Below are 21,276 nucleotides of genomic sequence, written 5' to 3'. Positions count from 1 at the left end.
ATTGATGTACGGTAAATAAAGCACATTTTTAAATAATAATTATTAATGTATTTGATGTGTATATATATATATATATATATATATATATATATATATATATATATATATATATATATATATATATATATATATATATATATTTCTACATCAAATAAATTAATAATTATTATTTAAAAATGTGCTTTATTCACCTATATATATATATATATATAGACCATAACTGGTCAAACGAGCAAAGAATGTGTAAGGGAAGTCGTGCTTTTGTCATGAATTTTGTCTGAATAAACTCAAAGTTTGCTGCTTATTAGTAGTTAGTAAATTTGTGAATAGGGTTTGATTAAATTTAGGCATCTAAAATATGTTCATGCAAAATAATGCATTAATATGTGCTTTATAAGTACTAATAAACAGCCAATATGCTAGTAATATGTAAGCAGTTGAATTGGTCCCTAAAGTGTTACAGTAAGGGAAATGCATACACAGCTATTCTTGATGAAAATGTGTAAAACAGCAAAGATTTGTCTCATGAAGACTTTATTTTTCTTACAGATATCATCTCTGCTTATTCTTTTGTATTTACAGTATGTAAACAAGAGGGTCCACAAGACAAGCAAAATAAGAAACATGCCCACAATAATATAATCTTTTCCTTCTCTTCTATAGACTTTTGCTCGTTTTTGTTTATTTGTTTGTCAAGAAGCCTTTTGTGGATGAAAGATATTAAAGAATTAAATTTTTCAAAAAAAAAAAAAAAACGTAGTGACAATCCATTAGTACTAACAATCATATTTCATAAGTTTTTGACCTTGTACAAACACGCTCTTCATTTGACAAAATGAACTTACTCTTTCAGAGGCACTACTAAGTGCATCTTTTACATTAAGAGCAAAAAAAAAAGATATTGATCAAACACATTTGTTTACAAAAGTTGATATGTATATATAAAAAAAAAGGACAACAATTTTGCAGTTGCATATTTTATATCAAAGGGTGTTTCTGTCTTTGTACTAAACAAGTCACAAATTCAAATACGAAATGTACGTAGAAATGAATCAAACATTTATAGGCATTTGCCGTAATGTTGAGTTGGATGTAGTGAACAGGAAGTGACATCATCACACTGAACAAGAAACAGTCTGTTTGATACGAGTCAAGGTCCTTTGGTGTTAACATCTGACTCTCTTTGAATGGCACTGTTCTGATGCTAAAAAAAAAAGTCTTCACACTGGGGTTATGAGACAGCCATGGAGGAGCTGCCTTTAGTGTTGTCCGTGGAAGGGGAGGGTCCTCGGTTTGCGGGTGATGTTCTTTCTCCGGTTGGTGAAGGTTGGGTTTTAGGGGACTGTCCTACAGGTTTTCCGGCTGCGTCTGAACTGGCTTCTGCTTCAGTTTCCTGCTGGGACGCTGTGGCTGAGGAGATGAAAAAGAGCAAGCTAGAACTCATTTGCTATTCAGTAATAAATGCAAAAGAAAACACAAAGTGGCTATGTTTAGAATAGAATACTAGCTTACATACTGAATACTGCACAGAATATACTGTGTACTGTCTACTAGTTAAAAAATAACTCTTTTCACAGACTGTTCTGAAGCATTTTTACAGTCATTAATATTATAAATCGAGCAAGGTTTTATATTAAAAAAATAAATAAATAAAATTTCACAACTGTTGTGAGAGTGTTTCTAATACAGCTTTAAAGCTTTCTCTTTTATGACCAACAATCTCTCAATATTTTTTCCTCTTTGGGAAAGTCATAGAAACGCTATAGTGAATTTTTTTCTTTTGCTATCGGGACAAAACGGATTGTATTATATATGGTAAAGTTTTACTTACCATTACAGAATTTTATCCAAATATGACAACCACTTCAATGAAACCCCCTAACTTGAAAAGGGTCTATAGTAAATGGTAAATAAAATGGTAAAAATAAATACATAGTAAAATAGTACCTATTCAATGATGTGAGTGGCTTTCAGTTATCTTTCAGGAGTTAAAGTTTGCTATTTAGAATTTTTATTTATGTAAAATGTCTTAACATCACTTAAATAATATTTTAATCACACTACAGCAAGTAAACAAATAATAATAAAGAGACACACTGCATTACACTAGAAATTAAAATCCAATGTATACTGCACTTTTTTGCCAAATATATTCCATTTCATCTATACAATAACTGCCATTCTTACACATTATATACACTGGAGAAACAGTGTAAGTGGTGTGTTAGTGTGCTATTAGCCATTCAGTGTTGTGGTCTTGCATTTGGTCTTATTAACACACTGAGCTTTGGTGCTATTTGAATATGGCCTGTTTCTTGATCCCTGCCATTTCTTGTCCTCTCTCTTCTAGTCTTTGGGTAAAAGTGGTAAACTCTTGGAAATAAAACTTCCAAAAGCAGGTTTTTAGTATTGCCACACTTAGTGTGAAGAACATATTGATTATCCCATTATTAAGAACCTTTAGTGCAATAGGAAGTCTTCATTGATGATAAAGGTTCTCCATGGAACCATAGACTCCAATAAAGAACCTTTATTATTAAGAGTATAAAAGACCAAAAACAGAAAGAGAGCAAGGTGTAGGTCTGTTTACCTGACTGGGTGCAGGATTTCATGTGTTCGGGCCAGTGTGCCTGCTGGCAGGGGTAGTCACAGTAACTTGTGTTCCAGCAGCAGTAGAAGATGGCCTCTTTCTTGCAGTTGGCACACCACTGCTTCTTCTTGGTCTCGTCCACCGCCTGCTGTTTCTCCATCTCCATCTGTTTCTTCACCTCTGACACCAGCCGCTCTCTCTCCTGCTCCAGACTCTGCCTCATCTCAGCCATGGTCAGCTCTACACACACACACACACACACACATGATAAAGATATATCAGTGGCTGAAGCTCTGGCTTGCTCATCTAGAACTTGTAGGAGAGGAGTTCAGTGATCTGTTCTTTGTAAATGTTCTCTACATTACATTGGATAACAAAAGCATTTGCTATCACAAAACTACCATAAAGCAGTCTGCGGAGCTATTGTAAGTCATAAAGGAGAGTTACCGAGGTTATGTTTCATCTCTGACAGCTCCTGCTGATGCAGCCACTGGAGCTTCTCAATCTCAATCCGCAACCGCCGGATCTGCAACACAATCCACAGAGGATGTCAACCAAGAGAAGCATGAAGTATTGCCATTATAGAAATTCAATCTGTCAGCCTGCAACCTATACATGTCATTTTTTATATATATCACAAATCGAGAATAATAGAATAGAATCAAGCAGAAATGACATAAAAGCCCAAACCTCTGCAATGGTGTTCCCCGTCGTGCTCTTAGAGAGATCATTGTATATCTCTGTCATCGTTCCCTTGATCACGTCCATCATCTGCCATTATGATGGGAAACACAGGCAGCAGCCAAATACAAAATTGTGAAAAAAAATTATTTAGGCACAATTTAAGTAACAGTAGTTCAGTGGTAATCAATTAAAATAATGATCCAAAAAACATGTTAATTCATTCCATATAATGAATTTACGTACTAGAATGTATATATATATGTAATTTTTTACAATGATTTTCCTGAATTACATACAGCACAGGGAGCTGTAACTATGGCCTGCAAATACTGCAGGTTAAAGATTTCATTTAAAAATGCTCTATTGCTTTTTATTGTTTCATTGTACTATATAGGATATTTTTTTTTTTTTTTTTGATTGAACAGTATTTACATCAGAAGTGGGTGAATATCTGACTCACCTTTGTGGTGTACTTGGCGATGTCAGCGGCGACATCAGCAGAGGCCGGAGGGGGGAGGAAGTCTCCAGCCAGACAGGAAGTGGACGTAGCAGAGCCCATGTTAACAGGTGAGGTGTCTTTGTGTTGAACAGCTGGGAAAGCAAGAGAAAAGATTAATGCCACCTTGAACCTACATTATGGGTTCAATAGGAATTGAGCTGCATCTTGAAAATACATTGGTCTTGTCTTTCAGCTTTATAGTTGTTGTTTTTAAAAGCAGAAATCACTTTTGGAAGAATGTGAAGCTGGAATGTGAAACTATACAGTATGTACATTTATTATTATTTCTTTCGTTCATAAAAGAATGTAATATTTGAGCTTTAAAATTGTCACTAGCCTCACAAGGATGGACAGATGATGAGCCATGATGTCCAAATAAAGTAGAGACTTACAAGATGTTTCTAAGATTTATAAGTGAAATAAAGATGTGATCTATTTTTTATGTTGTGCTGACACTAGCTTCCAGTCGACTGTTTGTGCCATTTCTGTAGACTAGAGCAATGGATTTGTGTATTACAGGCAAAATCTATTTGTTTAAGATATACATTTTTATATTGTTTTTTTTTAATCTAATTAAACAGATTATTTAAAGATCAAAACTTTATTATTAAAATTATAGTCAATAAATAAAAACATTTATTTATATATATTCATCTTAATTATAAAAAAGTTTGTCAAAAATATTTTTTATAAAAATCCACGACTATGTATATATATATATATATATATATATATATATATATATATATATATATATATATATATATATATATATATATATATATATTTATTTATTTATAAATAAGAGTTCATTTGCAAAAACAAATAACTCAGTTGTTAAAAATATTCAAAAATCAGTTGCATTGTTTTGATTAAATAATAATAACTAAAACAAATACAGCTAATACAATAAAACACAATAAAACATGATTTATGAAAATTAATAAAAAGGGAGTTATCTGTTTTTGCAAATAAGCTCTTCATACATATTTTATATCTTAAATAGATTTATATTTATATAGATTATTTAAGGGCAGGGATTTTTTTTATCTAGGGGTATTCGTCTAGATCAGAAAACAAATTAATATTTTTCAAAAATCTATTAAAAAACATAAAAGTTTATTTCTTATAAAAACAATATATATATATATATATATATATATATATATATATATATATATATATATATATATAACATTTGAGTAATTATGGGAATCAAATTTCTGCACCGTTACCTTTGATGGACTGTCTGGTCTGGTAGCGTGTGCTGGAGTTGTTGGCTGAGGTCTGGGGCTGCGCTTGGCTCTGAGGAGCCGTCTCAACTTGTTGTTGTTGCTGTCTCTGCACCTTCTGAGACGGCGTCTGGCATTTACCACCAGCGGAGCTCCACGTAGCAGGCCGCTGGGCCGGCTGTGTGTTCTCCTTGGGCAGCAGAGGGCGCTGTTTCTTCACCACATTGGGAGGGACAGGGACAGCAGACAGGGGTTGAACAGCCGAGGTGGAGGTGGCTTGAGTGGTAGATGCAGCTGGGACGGTGGCTGGAGCCTTGATGGCTGATGCCACTGCATCTTTTGGCCCGGGATTTAAGGAAGGTGAAGTGTTATCTGTAAATGAAGGAGCTGATAGACCGGTAGAACTTTTACCTAGACAGACAAAGATAAAGATTCAGATTAGAAATTCTAAACATCTAAATGTTTTTGCAGAAACAAAATCCAAACTGTGAGGTACCTACCATCTGTTTTAATGCCGGTCTGATCTTTAGTTGTGGAGATGGGGGCTGATGGGGTCTCTCGCTTGGCTTTCTTCTTTTCCCTCCCGCCCTGTTCTTCCCCGAGGTCTATCACCAGCTCCCGCTCAGAGTCAGAGTCCCCCTCCAGCTCTGATCCAGCAGGCCGAGCGTCCTGCCCAGGCTGTGTCCTCTCCTTCTGGGGCTGCTGCACAGGTTTGTTCTTCTCCTGGGAGTCTTTCTCCACGCCACCGCTTAACTTCTCTTTGGTCTGGGGATCTGAGGATTTCTTGTCTCCACCTGGTGTTCCTCCAGCTGTTGATGGGGCTGCGTCTTGTTCTTGTGCTTGGGCGGATGGAGGTCTGGGTCTCTTTTTGGAGTCTCTGTGGACACTGTTGCTGTGGTTCGTGTTCTTAGGCTTCTGTTGATCCTCAGACATGTATTCGCTGTCGCTGGAGTCAGATTTGTCTGAGTCGTCCGAGTCACTGTGCTCAACACCACTACACACAACATCTGAGATCTCATTGATTCCTGTGCATAGAGAAAGAGACGTTGTTTTCAGTTTTAATTTGACAGACTGCATCCAAAGCAGGGTTTCAGACACACAGCAATGTTCAAAAGTTTGGGGCTGGTAAGTTATAATTTATTTAAAATACCTTTATTTCTTACCAAGTATACTTCAAATCAATTACCATTTATTGACATATATCTCTTAATAATTACTAATATAAAATTAAAATTAAACTCTATTTGGAGTATTTCTTTATTTCACAATGCACAATTAATATTAAGCCTTAAATGTGCTTTAAAATCACTTTTATTAAGGATTGTATGATCTCTTCGTAATATTAGTCTTTAAATGAAAGATATTTAATGTGTACCTGAAGTACACTTGCAATTTAGCACAATCAGATCAACTTCAGTATACCTTTAGCTGGACTTCAGCAATACTTCTGCACAATTACAGTGCATTAAGCACAAAATATCAGTTTAGTAGATCAAAAGTACAATTGCAGGGTATTCTTGTCAAGCACATAAATATGAAAAAGTATTTGGAGTATATAATATATTTCAAAATGAAGAAATACATTATAGAATTGAAGATTTCTTCTACCCTGGTTAATAAACCTGTTTGTCCATCTGTCTGCAAAGCCTGTAAAAACATCTAGAATTTTTCTTTTTTAGTTTCAAATAGACTGTCAAACCAACATTAATAAAAATGTTTTGACAAGCTGTCCCTTTTCATGTTAATATTATATTTATTATATAGGATTGGTGTGAATTAAAATTAAAGCGACGTGATTAAGACGTTATTTTTGTTTTCTTTGTGCACAAAAAATATTCTCATAGCTTCATAACATTAAGATTGAACCACGGACGTCACATGAACAGTTTTGACCGTTCTGGGCCTTGAACACGTCAGTTGTGTTGCTGTCTAAAGAGATTCAGCAAGCTCTCGGATTTTATCAAAATGATCTTAATTTGTGTTCTGAAGATGAACAAAGGTCTTACAGATTTGGAACGACATGAGGGTGAGTAATTAATGAATTAATTTCCATTTTAAGGTGTATTACCTTTTAATCTTAATTCTACCTCTTTAATATTTACATTTCAATGCCACCTCAAATTGACGAATTGAACTAGAATTGAAAACACATTCTCAGTTAAATTCTGAAGGCTGTAAACCATGTAGTAAATATTATATTCAAATTTTTGCACAAAAAAAAAAGCTGGTTTACTGTTAATCATCATTTGCCTGTGTGCATGTGTTCATTACCCAGCTGAGCTTTGCAGCTCTCTATAGTTTTATCCAAACTCCTAGTAGGTTTTTTGGGAGAGGTGAGGAGAACCGACGTCCCTTGCTGCTGTTGCTGCTGCTGTTGTACAGTCTCACTCAACTCCTTCAGGTCCATTTCAGCTTTAATGCGATCTGAGGGAATACATCCAACACAAATATTCAACAAACATGGTTAAAGGATCAGAGAGCAGTGGTTTGTTTCTGTGGGCCTCAGGCTGATTTGAGACTCACCTAGATTGAGGTTAAGTATGCCTCCGGTGCCTGAACTCCTTTCCTGTTTAACTGGCGTGGGCAGGAGAGGCTTGGGGCTGTTGCTTGTCTTTACAGACGCAGGAGACGCTGTGGGCAAAACTTTAAAACTTTAATCACCCATTATTAATCCTAAAACAAAACACTAGCCATTTCAAAGCATCAAATCGAATGAGTCACCTGTGCAATCCATCGAGTCTTCACCGCCGCTATAGTGACTGGATGACACTCTCGGCCCTCGTTCGTCCTGCTCGAGGTCAGACCCCGTGTGGACTGAGGAGTTGGTGCTCATTGGTGATCTGGGCATGTCTGTCACAGAGACCCGCCGCCCCGGCCCTCCTGACATCACGGTCTTACTCAAGAGCATCTTGGGGGATGCGGTCATGTCGAAGCTGAACTTGACCTTGTCTTGTTTCTCAGGCTTCACCGTGCCTTTTTTAGGGTTATTAGGGTCCTGCAGCATCTGGAACTGGTTGTTGGGCGTGTAAGGTGTCCTGAATGGGGCGTAGTTGAACACGCCATATTTCTTGCGCACGTTTTCCACGTAGACTTCCATTTCCTGCATGGCACTGTTGAAGATGCTTTTGGTCTTCTTCACAGAGAAGGGGATCTCCTTAGACATGAGGTAACAGTTGTTTAGGGGCACCCAGGCTCTGAAAGACAAATGAGGGTGAAGTACATATTTTATTGCATATAACAATTGTGTATGGCAGTAAAATTCCATTGTAATATTGATGTTGGTGTGAGTATAACAAGTTCTTGATACAGTGAACCATAAAGAATGTGGAATGTAGGCCTACATGTAAATATAGATGTAGGAATACTTCATTTAACATTTTTAAGTAACATATGCATTTTTCCTGAAAATGTTGTCTAAAATTAATCAGTTAATTATTTCTTTTTTTATTTCTACTAATGCAATAACAGTAATGTTAATCCATTTTTTAAAATGTAGAACTATCAAGAGTAAAAGCGTTGGCTCACCTGTCATGCTGACCAAAGAAACGTGCGTCCACCTGACCGTCCTTGTCCCTCAGGGCTTTAGCCGGCCAGAAGGGAAAACCTTTCAGTTTGGCCCACACTAAAGGATGAGGCTGAGACTTCATGAAAACAAAAAAATATGACCATGAAATATAGCCCTAGACTAGATGATTTAAAATATATATATATATTACAAAATAATTAGTTCTTACACAAGGTTCACAGAACCAGTTGTCCCTCTTCTGACAGGCAGACAGGTAGCACTCTGGACAAACCTCAATTTCATTCATCTGTGGATGATTTAGGAATACTGTCATTTTTTTTTCTAGGACCAGCTTAACGTAAATAAATTAGTGCAATTATACATATTCTACCATTCAAAAGCTATGAGCTTGTAAAAGTCTATTTATTCAGAAAGGATGCATTTAATGACATTCAAAAACCATTAAATCAAATCTTACAGACCCAAACGTCTGACCGTTAATGAATCCGATTGTATAACTTGCTTTATATATTGTAGGGATGAGAATACTCACCTCATGTTCACATATCTTGATGATAACTTTAGCAGTTGCCGTTAGCTTATGGTTCCCTGAAACAGAGCCATTGAAACTTGATGACTGTACAGATATGAGTCAGGTCATACGCACACTGATTTCAGAGTCCAGCACTCACCTCCATTATATATGATACAGTTGTGTAGAATCCACTTCATGTCAGCCAAAAATGCTTCTGTGCAACCATACATTTTCTTCTTGATATTCTACAGAAACATATTTCTCAGTTACACTATTTTTTTTTTTTTTGCTACCTTTAGGCACATACAGTGGCCTCAATCTAAACTTTAAACAAAATGATGTGTATTAGGTCTTGCGTGATTAAACAATAGACATACTCTTCAAAATCAACAGAAAATGTACACTTGTAATACAGAAACCTGATCTACCTTCTCTAGAGTGGACAGGTCCATGGGGTGAAATATATACTCGGCATAATCCGGGTGCTGTTCTAGTGACACTGGCTTCTGAAACGGTTCGGTCTGCCAGATAAATCATTCATAATGATACACCGCAAGGGTTGAATCAATGTAATGCAATCATATAAAAACTTAAAATAAATTGTGAGTGTATAATGAGGTATAGTTGACTAACCCCTGGCTGTTTCATTTTCTGCAAAGCGAACTTCAGCAGATAGGACAGCTGCTCCAGGTTCAGCATGGTCATAGCTTTACTCTGAGTCTCTATGCACTCAGCCACCGTTATTTTCTGAAGCAGAGAGTGAAATGTTTACTATACTCATAAATCACATGCATACAGTTCATAATCATTCATGTCCTCTCAGACATTCTCAAAGCGACTGTTGATTCAGTTACTGTCTATTTAACTGGATATAATAAAATGTATTCAAATAAATTCATTCTAGGGGTGTAAAAATGCATTGATTCGTTTTTCAATTGTAAACATGTTTACTTGTACCAGAGTAAATTGATTTGTGAACAAATTTAAGATTGTATGATGCATGAAAAAATGTGGCAAAAATGTTAGCAAAATTAATTGTTGTCAGCTAGAGCAAATATCTACACCCATACACATTTATTAAAGATTCATAATTCCCGATTAGCTTGAGGTTGTAAGTGATCGCGCTATGAGAAAGCGTTTGGGAATGTTATGTGTGATATAAATGGTTATGATCACTCTCCGTGTTCATAAAGCAATTTGCTCCCCTAATTCACTGTTCAGCAACTCTTTGTAAAATTACGTTTCATTTAATTCCAGTAAAACGTATTTGGTGTAGTGCTTTCACAATAGAATTCATTTCAGAGCATTATTACAGAGTGTTGCATTTTTTCCGTAATGGTTTTAGCATTAAGAAATTAAGGCGATTAATTAAACACAGAAGTGGATCTCAATTCCAGTCCTCACGGACCCTCGCTCTGCATATTTTGCATGCCCCTCTTATTTAACCTGATTCAGGTAACAGCTCGTTGGAATAGAGCTTCACGAATTAAATGTGTGCCGATTGACATGATCCCTACACAGTGTTCATTGTTCCCTAGTCTTACTCCCTGACCAGGGTAAATCAGTTTAAGTTTACTTTACTTAGGAATATTCATTCATGGATTTGCGCTACGCATACAGACACTTACTAGAGAAGTATGAAATAATATACCTTTGTATATAAATGCAATTTCAATTCACATATTGTACATTTTAATGCTCGTTTAATGGAATATATACGCTGCCTTCAGACTGGAACCATGGCAGGATATGCCAAGTTCGCAGGGCACTTGCATTCGAATAGAACAAATGTCTGAAGTGATCGAGATCCACACAAAATGTGCGGTGGACCGCTAACATGATTTTGTGTTTGTTGTCATTTTACGCTACGTAGCGTGTCCTAAAACATGGCGACGACTACCCGGAACGTAACGCGCAGTGACGTAGTCTATATTCCCATTCTCTGCCTGGCTGCACTTCCTTTCTTCGGAGGTACCTTCTTCTGATTGAATTTTGAAAGCAGCATATATAGAGTTTAAGGTTAGTATGTCGCTAAGCTAACAAAACAATACTGATACTCGAGAACACTAAAATATATACATAATATAGTTTAGTCTAAGTTTGACTATGTTTTTTGATATTATGTGCTTTTGTCAATTTTATTAGTTTTTATATTTGTTTTTTGCTTTTATTTATTTGTATTTATAATTTAGTAATTTTTTTTTACTTTCCACTTGTTTTCAGTTAGTTGCTAAGGCAACATTTAAGTTGATTTCATCTTTATTTAAATAATAATAATTAAAAAAAGTTTTAGTTAACATTAACAAGACTATAGGCTACAGTTTTGCAATGACATGAGAGTGAGTAAATAAAATTTTTCATTTTTAGGTGAAGAGACTTAAAATACTAATGCAAAAAAACTAATGCAAAATTAATTTAGACTACTTTTTGAAACAATCTTCACATCAGAACTGTGCCTGTCCCTTAAAATGTCTGTCCGCTCTCTAGGTTTCGGAACAGACCTCACGTTTCCATTTGCCTGGTTATGGCCAGTATTTAAATGTATTTATGCATTTAGCAGACACTTTTATCCAAAGCGACTTACTCAGGCTTACATTTTTTACCTAACATGTGCTCCCTGGGAATCGAACCCACAACCTTGTGCTGCTAGCGCAATGCTCTACCACTTGAGCCACAGGCACACTATTTATTGCTATTGAGCAGTGTTTCATGTTCTGAACCTATTTAAACTGGCAGAAGGACAGTCCCATGACATGACAGCTGACATACACAGTCCTCAGTACCTCACACTCTGGACAGAACCAGTCGCCCTCAGGCTCTGCGGCCAGTTTGAGGCACTTGGCGTGGTAGACGCGTGGGCAGAGCTCACAGCAGAGCACCTGACCCTCGCGGTGACACACCCAACAGTAGAAGTCATTCCTCCCGTCCTGCGGTACAACATCAACAGGGTCTGTGGTGAGTGCGGGCTGCTTGACATAGTAAAAGGGACCATGTCTAAGCTCACACTGAAATGCAGGCAAGAGAGACAGGGCAAGGGGTCAAATCACAAGCCACAACACTCGCAGGGGAAACGTAGCAAGGCACTGCAATAAATCAAGCATGGACAGGTAAGCAGTCGCATGACCACTGGGTCAAAAGCGCCACACTGGGAAGACACTATAGGATTTCATTTCACATTTTCATAAACAAAGATCATGACCCATGTGAGATCTGAAAACCACGTGGTGTCTGAGTGTGTTTCACCAGGATTTGAACAAAATCCTAAATTACCATCAGATGCCAAATACAGATTAGCAAATATATACTTCAGAGCAAGTGGAAATAGATTTTTTAAATTACAGCTACTAATTAGTTTTCAATATCTGTAAGGTAGCAAAAGAAATCAATGAATATACATGTGCTTCTTAAATAAGACTAATAAGCAAATCCACACTTGGCATCTTTTTTTAATGAAACATTGTTCATATGCATTGCAACACACCACCACAAAGACAGCACAGCATTCAATAAAATCAGTGCACTTGAGTTTTAGCTGTAATGAAGTCAACATACTTTTGGCCCATAAAGAAGCATTTGGACATGTGCTGCTCTTTTGATCTTTACATTCATCAAATAATAGAAAAAAATGTGTTTCCACAAAAAAAATTAAACCTTGGTGAGGATGAGACTTTTTTTTTTTTTTAACATCAAAATGTCTTATTCAACCCCAAACTTTTGAATGTTCTATTTTGTATAATTTTACTAAGGCATAGTTCCCCCCAAAATTAAATTCGGTGTACATTTATTGATACACATCTTTTTCCCAACCCTTATGAAATTATTTCTTATGTGGAACAGAATAAAAATGTCTTTTTGTCCATATTTTGTTGTTTGGAACCCATTCACTTTCATTGGACAAAAATATGCTCCACTGAAGAAAATTATATTTAGAACAACATCGGTTTGAGCAAATGACCAATTTTTTGTTTTGGGGTGAACTATATCCTTTAAATATGTCTGTGGTGTCCAAATGCTTTTTGAGGCCACCCTGTATCTAACAGGACAGAAATGCCCACAAGGGGTCGACTTTGATCATGCAAATCAGTAAAAGCACTTGGCCGTTTCAGTGACCAGTGTTTTGTCATTAAAAACTGCAGAGTGGATGGAAATTCAAATCAAACACAAGCCACAATAAATGCTGATTATTCCGAATGGCCGGTTGAATAGAGAAGTGCAAGAACATGTAGGAAGAGACAAGAGTTTGACTTACAAACCAAAGGTCTGTTTTGGTTACAACAATTGTTTTTAAATTCATTTGAACAAGAATTCTCAGCTCAAACCAATTTAAATTCAACAAAAGAGCATTGGGATAAGAGGGAAGCCTAGGAGGGCACATACTTGGTCTTTATTGGTGTTGACTAATCCTGGTTTCTTCTTCTTCTTTGTTGGACTGGGTGACGTGTCAGAAGGAGAGTGTCCGTTTGAGGAATGTGGAGGACTGGGTGCTTTCCTCTTCTGTGGAGCCAGTGCCTGCTCCGCTGGTCCTAGATCAGGGACCGCTGATGAAAAAAATCCACAGCTGCTTTATTATGCAAAGCCACATGGATAATACAACTCCTCACCCAGCTGGGCCTGTGATTGTGACCTTTCAAAGCCTCGACAACACAAACCACTTATTGACCTCCACATGCACAAGAGGGTTGCCTTTTATGCACATCTTCAAAAATAAAACATATCAAACATCTGACTAACCTACTAACACGAAGCACCAGATAGCAGCAATCAGTCAGCATAATGAAAGAGAAAATGAGGTTGCATGCCATATTTGATGTGGCTCAGACTGACTTGCTTTTTATTCATTACAGATGAGGAACTGTACCCTCACAATCTGAATCTATTTTTGGAGTCTGTTATGTAGAAGATTAAAGCATGAACTGAGAAGCTAAAGCGAAAGAGTCACATTAGAATCAAAGAAAAAATACCTTTGGGTGGCATGGACACCTCCATCCCATCAACAGCATCAGACTCCGTCTTTATTTCCTCCACAGCCGAACTAAATGAAGAAAGAAAGAAAAAAAGACACTGAAATCTCGGGAGGTCTCCCCCTGAGATAAAAGACTTGGATGATGTAATCTAATCTCCAGAGTTATGTTGTTGTTGTTGTTCATAGCAATCGTCCTCCATTCCTCATCTGAAGCACCTCTGCTTGTGCAAGTAGACCCTTGCATGTGTATTGCTTTGTCTGAACTGTTCTGTAACCAATCATGGGCCTGGAAAGTGAATTTACAAGATGATATTAAGCTGTTTAACCTTACGAGGGAAACTCGTCTGATCGAGACGTGCAATGCGTAAACTCTCTCTCTCTCTCTCTCTCTGTGTCTAGTAATAGATCAGCACCTCCTTCAAATGAAGCAAACATGCTCGTGGGGAATACCGTGGTGAACAGGTCCACTCACACAAGGGATTATGGAGTAGACGTCTGCTGAGCACCGGAGAGTGTCTTTTATTCAGTCTCATTAGTCCACTTCTTGTCTGAGAGGATTTGGTCTCATCCAAGTTCAGGCGTAATCGGTACTAAAATACCATCAGCTACTGACATGGATACACTCAAAATGTAGCCTATAAAGCATAAAATTCACATTAGGCTGCCAAGCCGACATTAATTTTTCTGAGTAGTAGTCTTTGCATTATTATTTAGCCAAAACTAATTCAATGATGACTTCACTAGTAAGGAATTTTAACAAAAAGAAGTTAAAACAAAGCATTGTGTTATTTTGAAACCCTCACATGTGTAAAAATGTGTAAATGTGAAAAAATTCCTTCACATCAATACATTTTTGTTATTCGCTCCGATGTTGGCCTAAAAAATTTCCTGTACTGACGTAACACAGTGCCTATCACTATACAAAGCACTAAAGTGCTTAAAAGTAAATTTTCTGCAACAAAACGAGTGAACAAACATAGTAAAAGGTTCAGTTGTTTTTTAAAAAGATGCAATTTGGAAAAATAATTTTCAGCGAACTGGCCATTTCTGGTGACATACAAAAAGTTTACGCAAATAAACTGCGACTACGAATAGGAGCGATTCGCCACGATACATTTGAATACTGCTGCAGAATAGCAACGTCTAAAAAAACAACAGTTTAGGGATTTGAAGAACTCCAATGATTTAATATTATTTTCAGCATAAATGCCGTTTAACCAGCCACTACCACAGCGAGCCACATCACATTTTTATTGGTCACTTGGGTTCAGTTTTTGTGCCGTTGTACCGAGTACGCACACCTAACTGAAATCTCATCGGACAGATGAAAATTTATGTCAGTGCCGTTCAGATTTTTACATTGCGTTGTTTTTGACATGTTAAGGCCTTTTAGTATTTGCTGCTGAAAAAACACTATTTGCACAACACAACATATTCGCAATTAATATATCCAACAGTTTTGTGGAGTGGTACTTTTAACCAGTGAAAATTCAATGGACAAAGACGACCTAAAACAAATTTGCGTAATTTACACTCTGAGTCTTACACGATCGATGTGACCATTTTAAGAAAGTTTTCTATAAAATTTGTTCCGTTTAAATTTCTTGAATGTGGCCCAACACTTGCAAAATAAAGATCTATGCTTCTAACAAATGTAACATCTAAGACAGAGGTAACAAAATAGATGCAATACATTTAGCGGTAACTTAATCTAATCAGAATTAAACAACAACAAAAAGTCGAGACTATTCTAATTAACGCTCAACCACACGTATCTTGACCACAATGAGGCATCATTCACCTCATACAGGGGAAACTTCACTGTCAATCAATCAACGAAAACCTTCTCAACCACAAGGGTTGGATGGAAACGACAGGTACCAAAAAAAGATTGTAAATGACAGGTGAAAGAGGAGAGGCGTACAAGGCCAACAGCACATACACAATCCTACAACGACAAGGCCTTGATCCCGGTCTTTGTGCAGAAGAAAAGACCAGAAAAGATTAGAAGCCGGCAACGGTTCCCCATTACATGAAGTCAGGATTAGGACCAGTGTTGAGAACGACGAGCACTATTGAGAGGATTGACCATCAGGGCACAATGAGGCCTTAGTCTTTCACTCACATCAGTTCTCATTAAGGGGGCCACGGCTTGACGTCGTTGAAAAAAAAATCCATGTACCTTCACTCTTTAGATATTCAGAGACTTCCTCCAGGAGGCCGATAAAAAGGAAAATTCATCAAATAAATCAAAAATGGCACATAATCCTCTGTGGCGATGAATAAAACTCACCTTTCTCACAAGAAAATATTCCAGGTTGTTCATAAAAATATGTCAGAAATGACAAAAAGGCATTAGTCTGGAGAAAGCATATCCTAAATAAGACATTTAATGTCTGAGCTGGGAAATGCACATCTAAGCATGTAGCCCAGGGCCTGAGGGCTCTCCATTTTTACTGTAATGCGAGGCTAAAAGGAGCCGCATGGATGTTATGTCACATTGTGGCCACGTCACGTCAAAAACTCCCATCCACCAGGCCTCTCTGTTTCTGCTCGCTTCAGAAAGGTCAAATAATGTCAAGCCAACTGCGTGGCTGAAGATCCAGATCTCTACACAGAAATCAAAGAGACAGGAAGTCTTGAAGCTGATCCAATGACGAGAAAGAAAACCAGCCTCTAAATCTGAGTCTTCTAGAACGATCTGAGCAGAGAGACAACCAGAGGTCCTCGCAAACAGGCCAAAATAAAGAGCAAGGCAGCTGTGAATGTGGAGATAACTGGTCAGAGAGTGAGCCGAGGTCTTTTTTTCTCTCTTCACAGGAAATGAGAGTGCCTCCCTTCCCCCAGCGCTCTGCTCGAGCTCCCTTCCCCCTCCCTCCAGGCCAGAGACACGGCTCTGGCACGTCCATGGCACAGGAGCTTACAGTAAACACGGAGAACGAGAGAAACCTGTGCATATAGGTCAGTCTCAAGAGCCACAGCTGAGAAAAACAAGTGAATCACTAATGCACTTGAGGAACAACATGCAAACAAACGTTGGCCATTCAGATAAGGCATACCTTTCTCCCAGATTGTAATCTTGGGCTGTTAAAAACAGCAGCTTTGTGGTTCACGGTGACTTTGTGAATCATTTCAAGGGCAAGCAGTGACTTTACAAGCACACAGTTGTTTCCTGTCAAAGATGTCGATGTTGATAGGATTCCACATCTTCTGTTGCTGATATAACCCAGCAAAATAACCTTGTTCAGACCACTGCCGGTCATTTCCTCCAAATGGCAGAAAGCCAATCACCACAATCCTTTCTAATGTTGTTTCCTTGACAAGAATCCCAATCGCAGTGGCATGATCTCCCTGGGAACACATTTTGAGCTGCACCGTACCGACGTTAAACCCTCCAGTCATTTTCTCATAAAGAGTAGTTAGGCTAACAATAGGCTATATAAAGATCTAGTCGACTGTATTGTGATTGCAATTCAATTAATTGTTCATAATTAAAACAATTAACTCACAGGCCATTTGTTGTTGATATACAGGTGAAATATGATACGTATTTGATTTTTCCATTTTGAAATGCAGCCATAAATATCATTAGAAAGGCCAAGGATCCGTTGGGAATGCAGCAGGAGGCTTTTGGTCCCGTGTGGTTTGCGCTCGCTCGTTTTGTCTTTGGGAGCAGCTGTGTGTGTATGTGGCAGTGCTATTTTATTGGTAACTTCAACATAAATCCCTGAAGAAACATAATGGAGATGGATAATATGTAAATATCATCCAAATGATCTTCTTAAAAGTGGAGTTTCACACCATAGGCCGTTCTATGACAAGAATAGATTTAATTTCTACACAAGTTTGTTTAAAAAGAAAGATGAAGTGGCAATATGGCTAACTTTGTAATAAAGCAATGGAAAAAAACATCTACTCATTAAGAAAAAATTTAAGGCGATCATAATTTTGATTAACTTGATGGCTTTTGATGGCATGTGGTTGTCTGCGGGCATTACGTAGTATATATATGCTAATTATTGGTCTAAGAAAAAATTATTTCCCCATTTCCTTAGTATAAAGTTTTCGTATACAGCTGATAAAATCCTTATCCAAAAATAATCAATGCTTGAAAAAGTTGCATAAGCAAATGAAAAAATGGTGTCTCAAGACTATTTTTAAACTCATGCTTGCACTCGCAATATGATTGACAGTAAAAATGCTAGCAAAAATGCAAATATCCAGATAGACCAATTATTTTCTTAAGGATGTGTTCGAGAACAGTACAAACAATAGCTTTACCTTCATGAAGAAATACACTAAAATGTCATCTACAGTCCCTCATGAAGCTACAACTATCACCTGAAAATATAAAACACACACCTCTGCCACTGAAAATTGAATTTAATATAAAACATTAGTTTCACATTCATCTCTCCACCCCTCATTAGTAGCTCACGTCCTGAATTACCCATCCTGCCCCTGTGTAAAGTGACCACAGCTGGGGCTCTCAGCTCTCTTGTGAGGCCCTAACAGATGCCTCCATTTTCTATGGCTGGGCTTGTGACACAAACAGACAATGGGACAGGCAATCAGCTTACAAAGTACATCGCCCGAGCACCCCACCCCCCTGGTCCTCCACCCCCTTTCATGGGGCAGATCAACAGAGGGCCCTACATATCCAGAAATGACTGTCACTGAGCTGTTTGTCAGTACAGCTCTGAGTGATATCTGACTTCGTCTGCCGTGTAACCATGTGACTGAGAAGCCAACGGGCCAAAGCTCAGGAGAGCGAGAGGGAGAGAGCCTGACACCCCTTCTCTGCCCCCCCCCCCTTCACCTCCTTCCTCCTCTGCCCTGTTTCTCTCTGAGACACAGGCCTTTGCTTAGGCCTCCCCAGTCACTGGAGAATCAAATCTGCAATTCACAGTGTTAGCAGTGGATGAAAACAGTACAATGACGAGAAAGGACAGACGTAAGAAAACCTCAGGCTTACCTCTGTGGATGCATGGCTGAAACAGTGTAATGTCAACACTTATAAAACATGGAGGACAGCCTCAGCCTGTAGACTAGGGAGGGCTCTCCTCTCCACACTCAGAGCTCAGGCCTGTGTGATCAGAGCTGGGCCGTGACTGGCTGCCCTCCCACTCGCAGGATGTAAGGCCTCGTCTGATTGGCCGAAGCGCTTCCTGAGTAATCATCTTTGTTCGGCACTGGCAGGATCAGCAATGAGTGCGGGAAAGAGCACAGAAGAGAGGGAGAGAGAGAACTAGGCCTCACTTGCTCAAAAACAGGCTTGTTTTGCGCAGAGCCACTGCGAAATGGCAGCTGAATGTCGCTTTGCTGTGGATGTGGTGGACATTTGGTGGGATTTGGTGTTAAAGCTCTTTTGTTTGTCCCCAGTCCGTGTGGAGCCATAGGCCTATGTTTAATCCCTCCCCCCCACAGGAGCCGGTTGAGAAATAGGAGACACTCCTAGTGAAAATGAGCCCTGAGCAAAAATAGTGCAACCGCCATTGACTTCCTGTGCTTGAACTGTGACCGATTCTTCAGCAATGTGTAAACGCAGATGTGATATTCCACCGAAAATGAGAAAAATCCATGTACTATGCTACTTTTATGTCAATAATGAGTGCAAATCCAAATGAAATGCACTTTGGAGTTATGTAATGAGTGAAGTAAAAAAACAGATTACATTAACTAAAACCTAAACCACTTTTAAAAAAACAATTCATTATATTCAGTGAAAACTGTGTTTTAGAAAAAGCATATATCATGAAAAATATATCTGACTATGTCCTCAAAGTAGAAGAGCTAGACAGATGCCAAAGATTCATAGCGTATCGGTGTGTTAAAGTAAAATTCAACGAACTGCGTGAAGACATTGTTCCATTTTAAGGCGCCTCTGTGTTAGATATATTAGCAGGAATGTGTTTAGGCCTTTATAGCAAAGCTTCCACTAGGCCCCAAACAGCGCGATGACATTAACATCACACTGACATCTTCTGGAGAGAAAGAGAAAAGACTTCCGTCTGAAATCAATGGTAGGATTAGATATGAAACAACACAGGTGAATTGTCATACCTGCTGTAGGTTCCTGCTGGTGATATTGTTCTTCTGTTAATAAAATTGTGATTGGTCAGTACAGTACAGTGCACTGGGTTTCCAATCAAAGATCACAACCTCAAGGTCATTTCTATCTGCTTGATCACCATGTTTTAATTGACCTGAGACCTAATAGAGATTTTGAATGAATCATTCAATATTTTTTTTCCTGTGTTCTTGTCACACACTGCATACGATCCATTTGTAAATCTGACTCTTCTAATAGCAGCACTCAGTAATTCAATAACCACTTGAAGCAAGTTAACAAATCACTGAATCTGTCTTGTTTGACTCAAATGAGTTAGTGGGGAGTAAAATGATTCTCAGTGCTCCAGTGTGTTTACTACAATAGTGCTGAATAATTCAGTGTTATTATCAGACTCTTACCTGTTTAACATCGTATCTACACTACTTTTCAAAAGTTTGCTCACCAAGGCTGCATTTATTGGATCAAATTTAAGACAGTAATATTTTGAAATCATTACTCCAGTCTTCAGTGTCACATGATCCTTCAGAAATGATTATATGCTGATTCGGTGCTCAAGAAACATTTCTTATTATTACTATCAATGTTGAAGACAGATGTGCCACGTAATATTTTTATGGAAACTGTTATACTTTTTTTTTTTTTTTTGAAATTGGATTTTACAGCTTTTATTTGAATTAGAAACATTTTGAAACATCCCCAATGTCTTTGTCACTGTTTATCAATTTAATGTTTCCATTTCTTTCCCAGTTTGTTTTATAATGTTAGTGTATGTCAGTGTGACTGGAACATTAGCATTATGGACTATGTTAAAAACTTAAAGTTAAGCCTGTTGGGTCATTTTTTTGGGTTCTTTTTTTCCATTGTTGGGTATTTTTTTGTGTTACCCAGCCGCTGGGTTGCTAAATAACCAATGGTTGTTTTTAACCCAACATTTTAAAGAGTGTATGTAAATTCAATATTTTACCAGACCATCTGTACTTCTTAAGCAGAGGATGTACTTTGTCAAATGGTAACTCAATGAATTCACATAAAAATGCCATGGAGATAAAAACCAAAACCACTGATAAGAACGAAAACTGGACGTCACACCTCAGCTGGACAAACCGAGTATAAGCAGTCAGGCTGTGCCGCAAATGTCAACTAATTCATTGACCGAGGCTTCCTGATCTATCCTCTATCTTGTTTTTTTTTTGTG

General features: G+C 37.8%; 1 protein-coding gene across 5 annotated transcripts; it reads right to left on the bottom strand.

Moving 5' to 3' along the window:
- Nucleotides 1-519: 519 nt before the first annotated feature.
- LOC132117992 (MYND-type zinc finger-containing chromatin reader ZMYND8-like) lies at nucleotides 520-19,132 on the bottom strand. 5 transcript variants are annotated; one of them, XM_059527443.1, is made up of 21 exons: nucleotides 18,984-19,132; nucleotides 14,007-14,077; nucleotides 13,423-13,583; nucleotides 11,829-12,050; nucleotides 9,679-9,792; nucleotides 9,474-9,566; nucleotides 9,203-9,290; nucleotides 9,064-9,119; nucleotides 8,740-8,817; nucleotides 8,531-8,646; nucleotides 7,727-8,199; nucleotides 7,529-7,636; nucleotides 7,277-7,429; nucleotides 5,506-6,030; nucleotides 5,009-5,416; nucleotides 3,735-3,865; nucleotides 3,281-3,361; nucleotides 3,038-3,116; nucleotides 2,591-2,830; nucleotides 1,832-1,894; nucleotides 1,273-1,410 (listed from the first exon to the last, which is right to left on the bottom strand). In XM_059527443.1, exons 1-20 carry the CDS (start codon nucleotides 18,995-18,997, stop codon nucleotides 1,866-1,868), a joined length of 3,240 nt encoding a protein of 1,079 aa, XP_059383426.1. In that variant the 5' UTR covers nucleotides 18,998-19,132; the 3' UTR covers nucleotides 1,273-1,410; nucleotides 1,832-1,865. The 5 variants fall into 5 exon arrangements, with proteins under 5 accessions (XP_059383422.1, XP_059383425.1, XP_059383424.1 ...); XM_059527439.1 differs by lacking the exon at nucleotides 1,832-1,894 and having other exon boundaries at nucleotides 520-1,410; XM_059527442.1 differs by lacking the exon at nucleotides 1,832-1,894 and having other exon boundaries at nucleotides 520-1,410; nucleotides 11,829-11,972.
- Between the last annotated feature and the right edge of the window lie 2,144 nt (nucleotides 19,133-21,276).

Source organism: Carassius carassius, chromosome 37, assembly GCF_963082965.1.
Source record: "Carassius carassius chromosome 37, fCarCar2.1, whole genome shotgun sequence".
NCBI classification, from domain to species: domain Eukaryota; kingdom Metazoa; phylum Chordata; class Actinopteri; order Cypriniformes; family Cyprinidae; genus Carassius; species Carassius carassius.
Note: the sequence above shows the minus strand (reverse complement) of the source record. Positions and strands in the feature narration are given on the sequence as shown.

Coding starts and splice junctions, on each gene's coding strand:
- LOC132117992 (XM_059527439.1), bottom strand. Junction 9,793..11,828: donor GGTTCTGTCCAGAGTGTGAG/GTACTGAGGACT, acceptor TCTCTGCTTCAG/AAAATAACGGTGGCTGAGTG. Junction 6,031..7,276: donor GAGCTGCAAAGCTCAGCTGG/GTAATGAACACA, acceptor CTCTATGCACAG/GAATCAATGAGATCTCAGAT.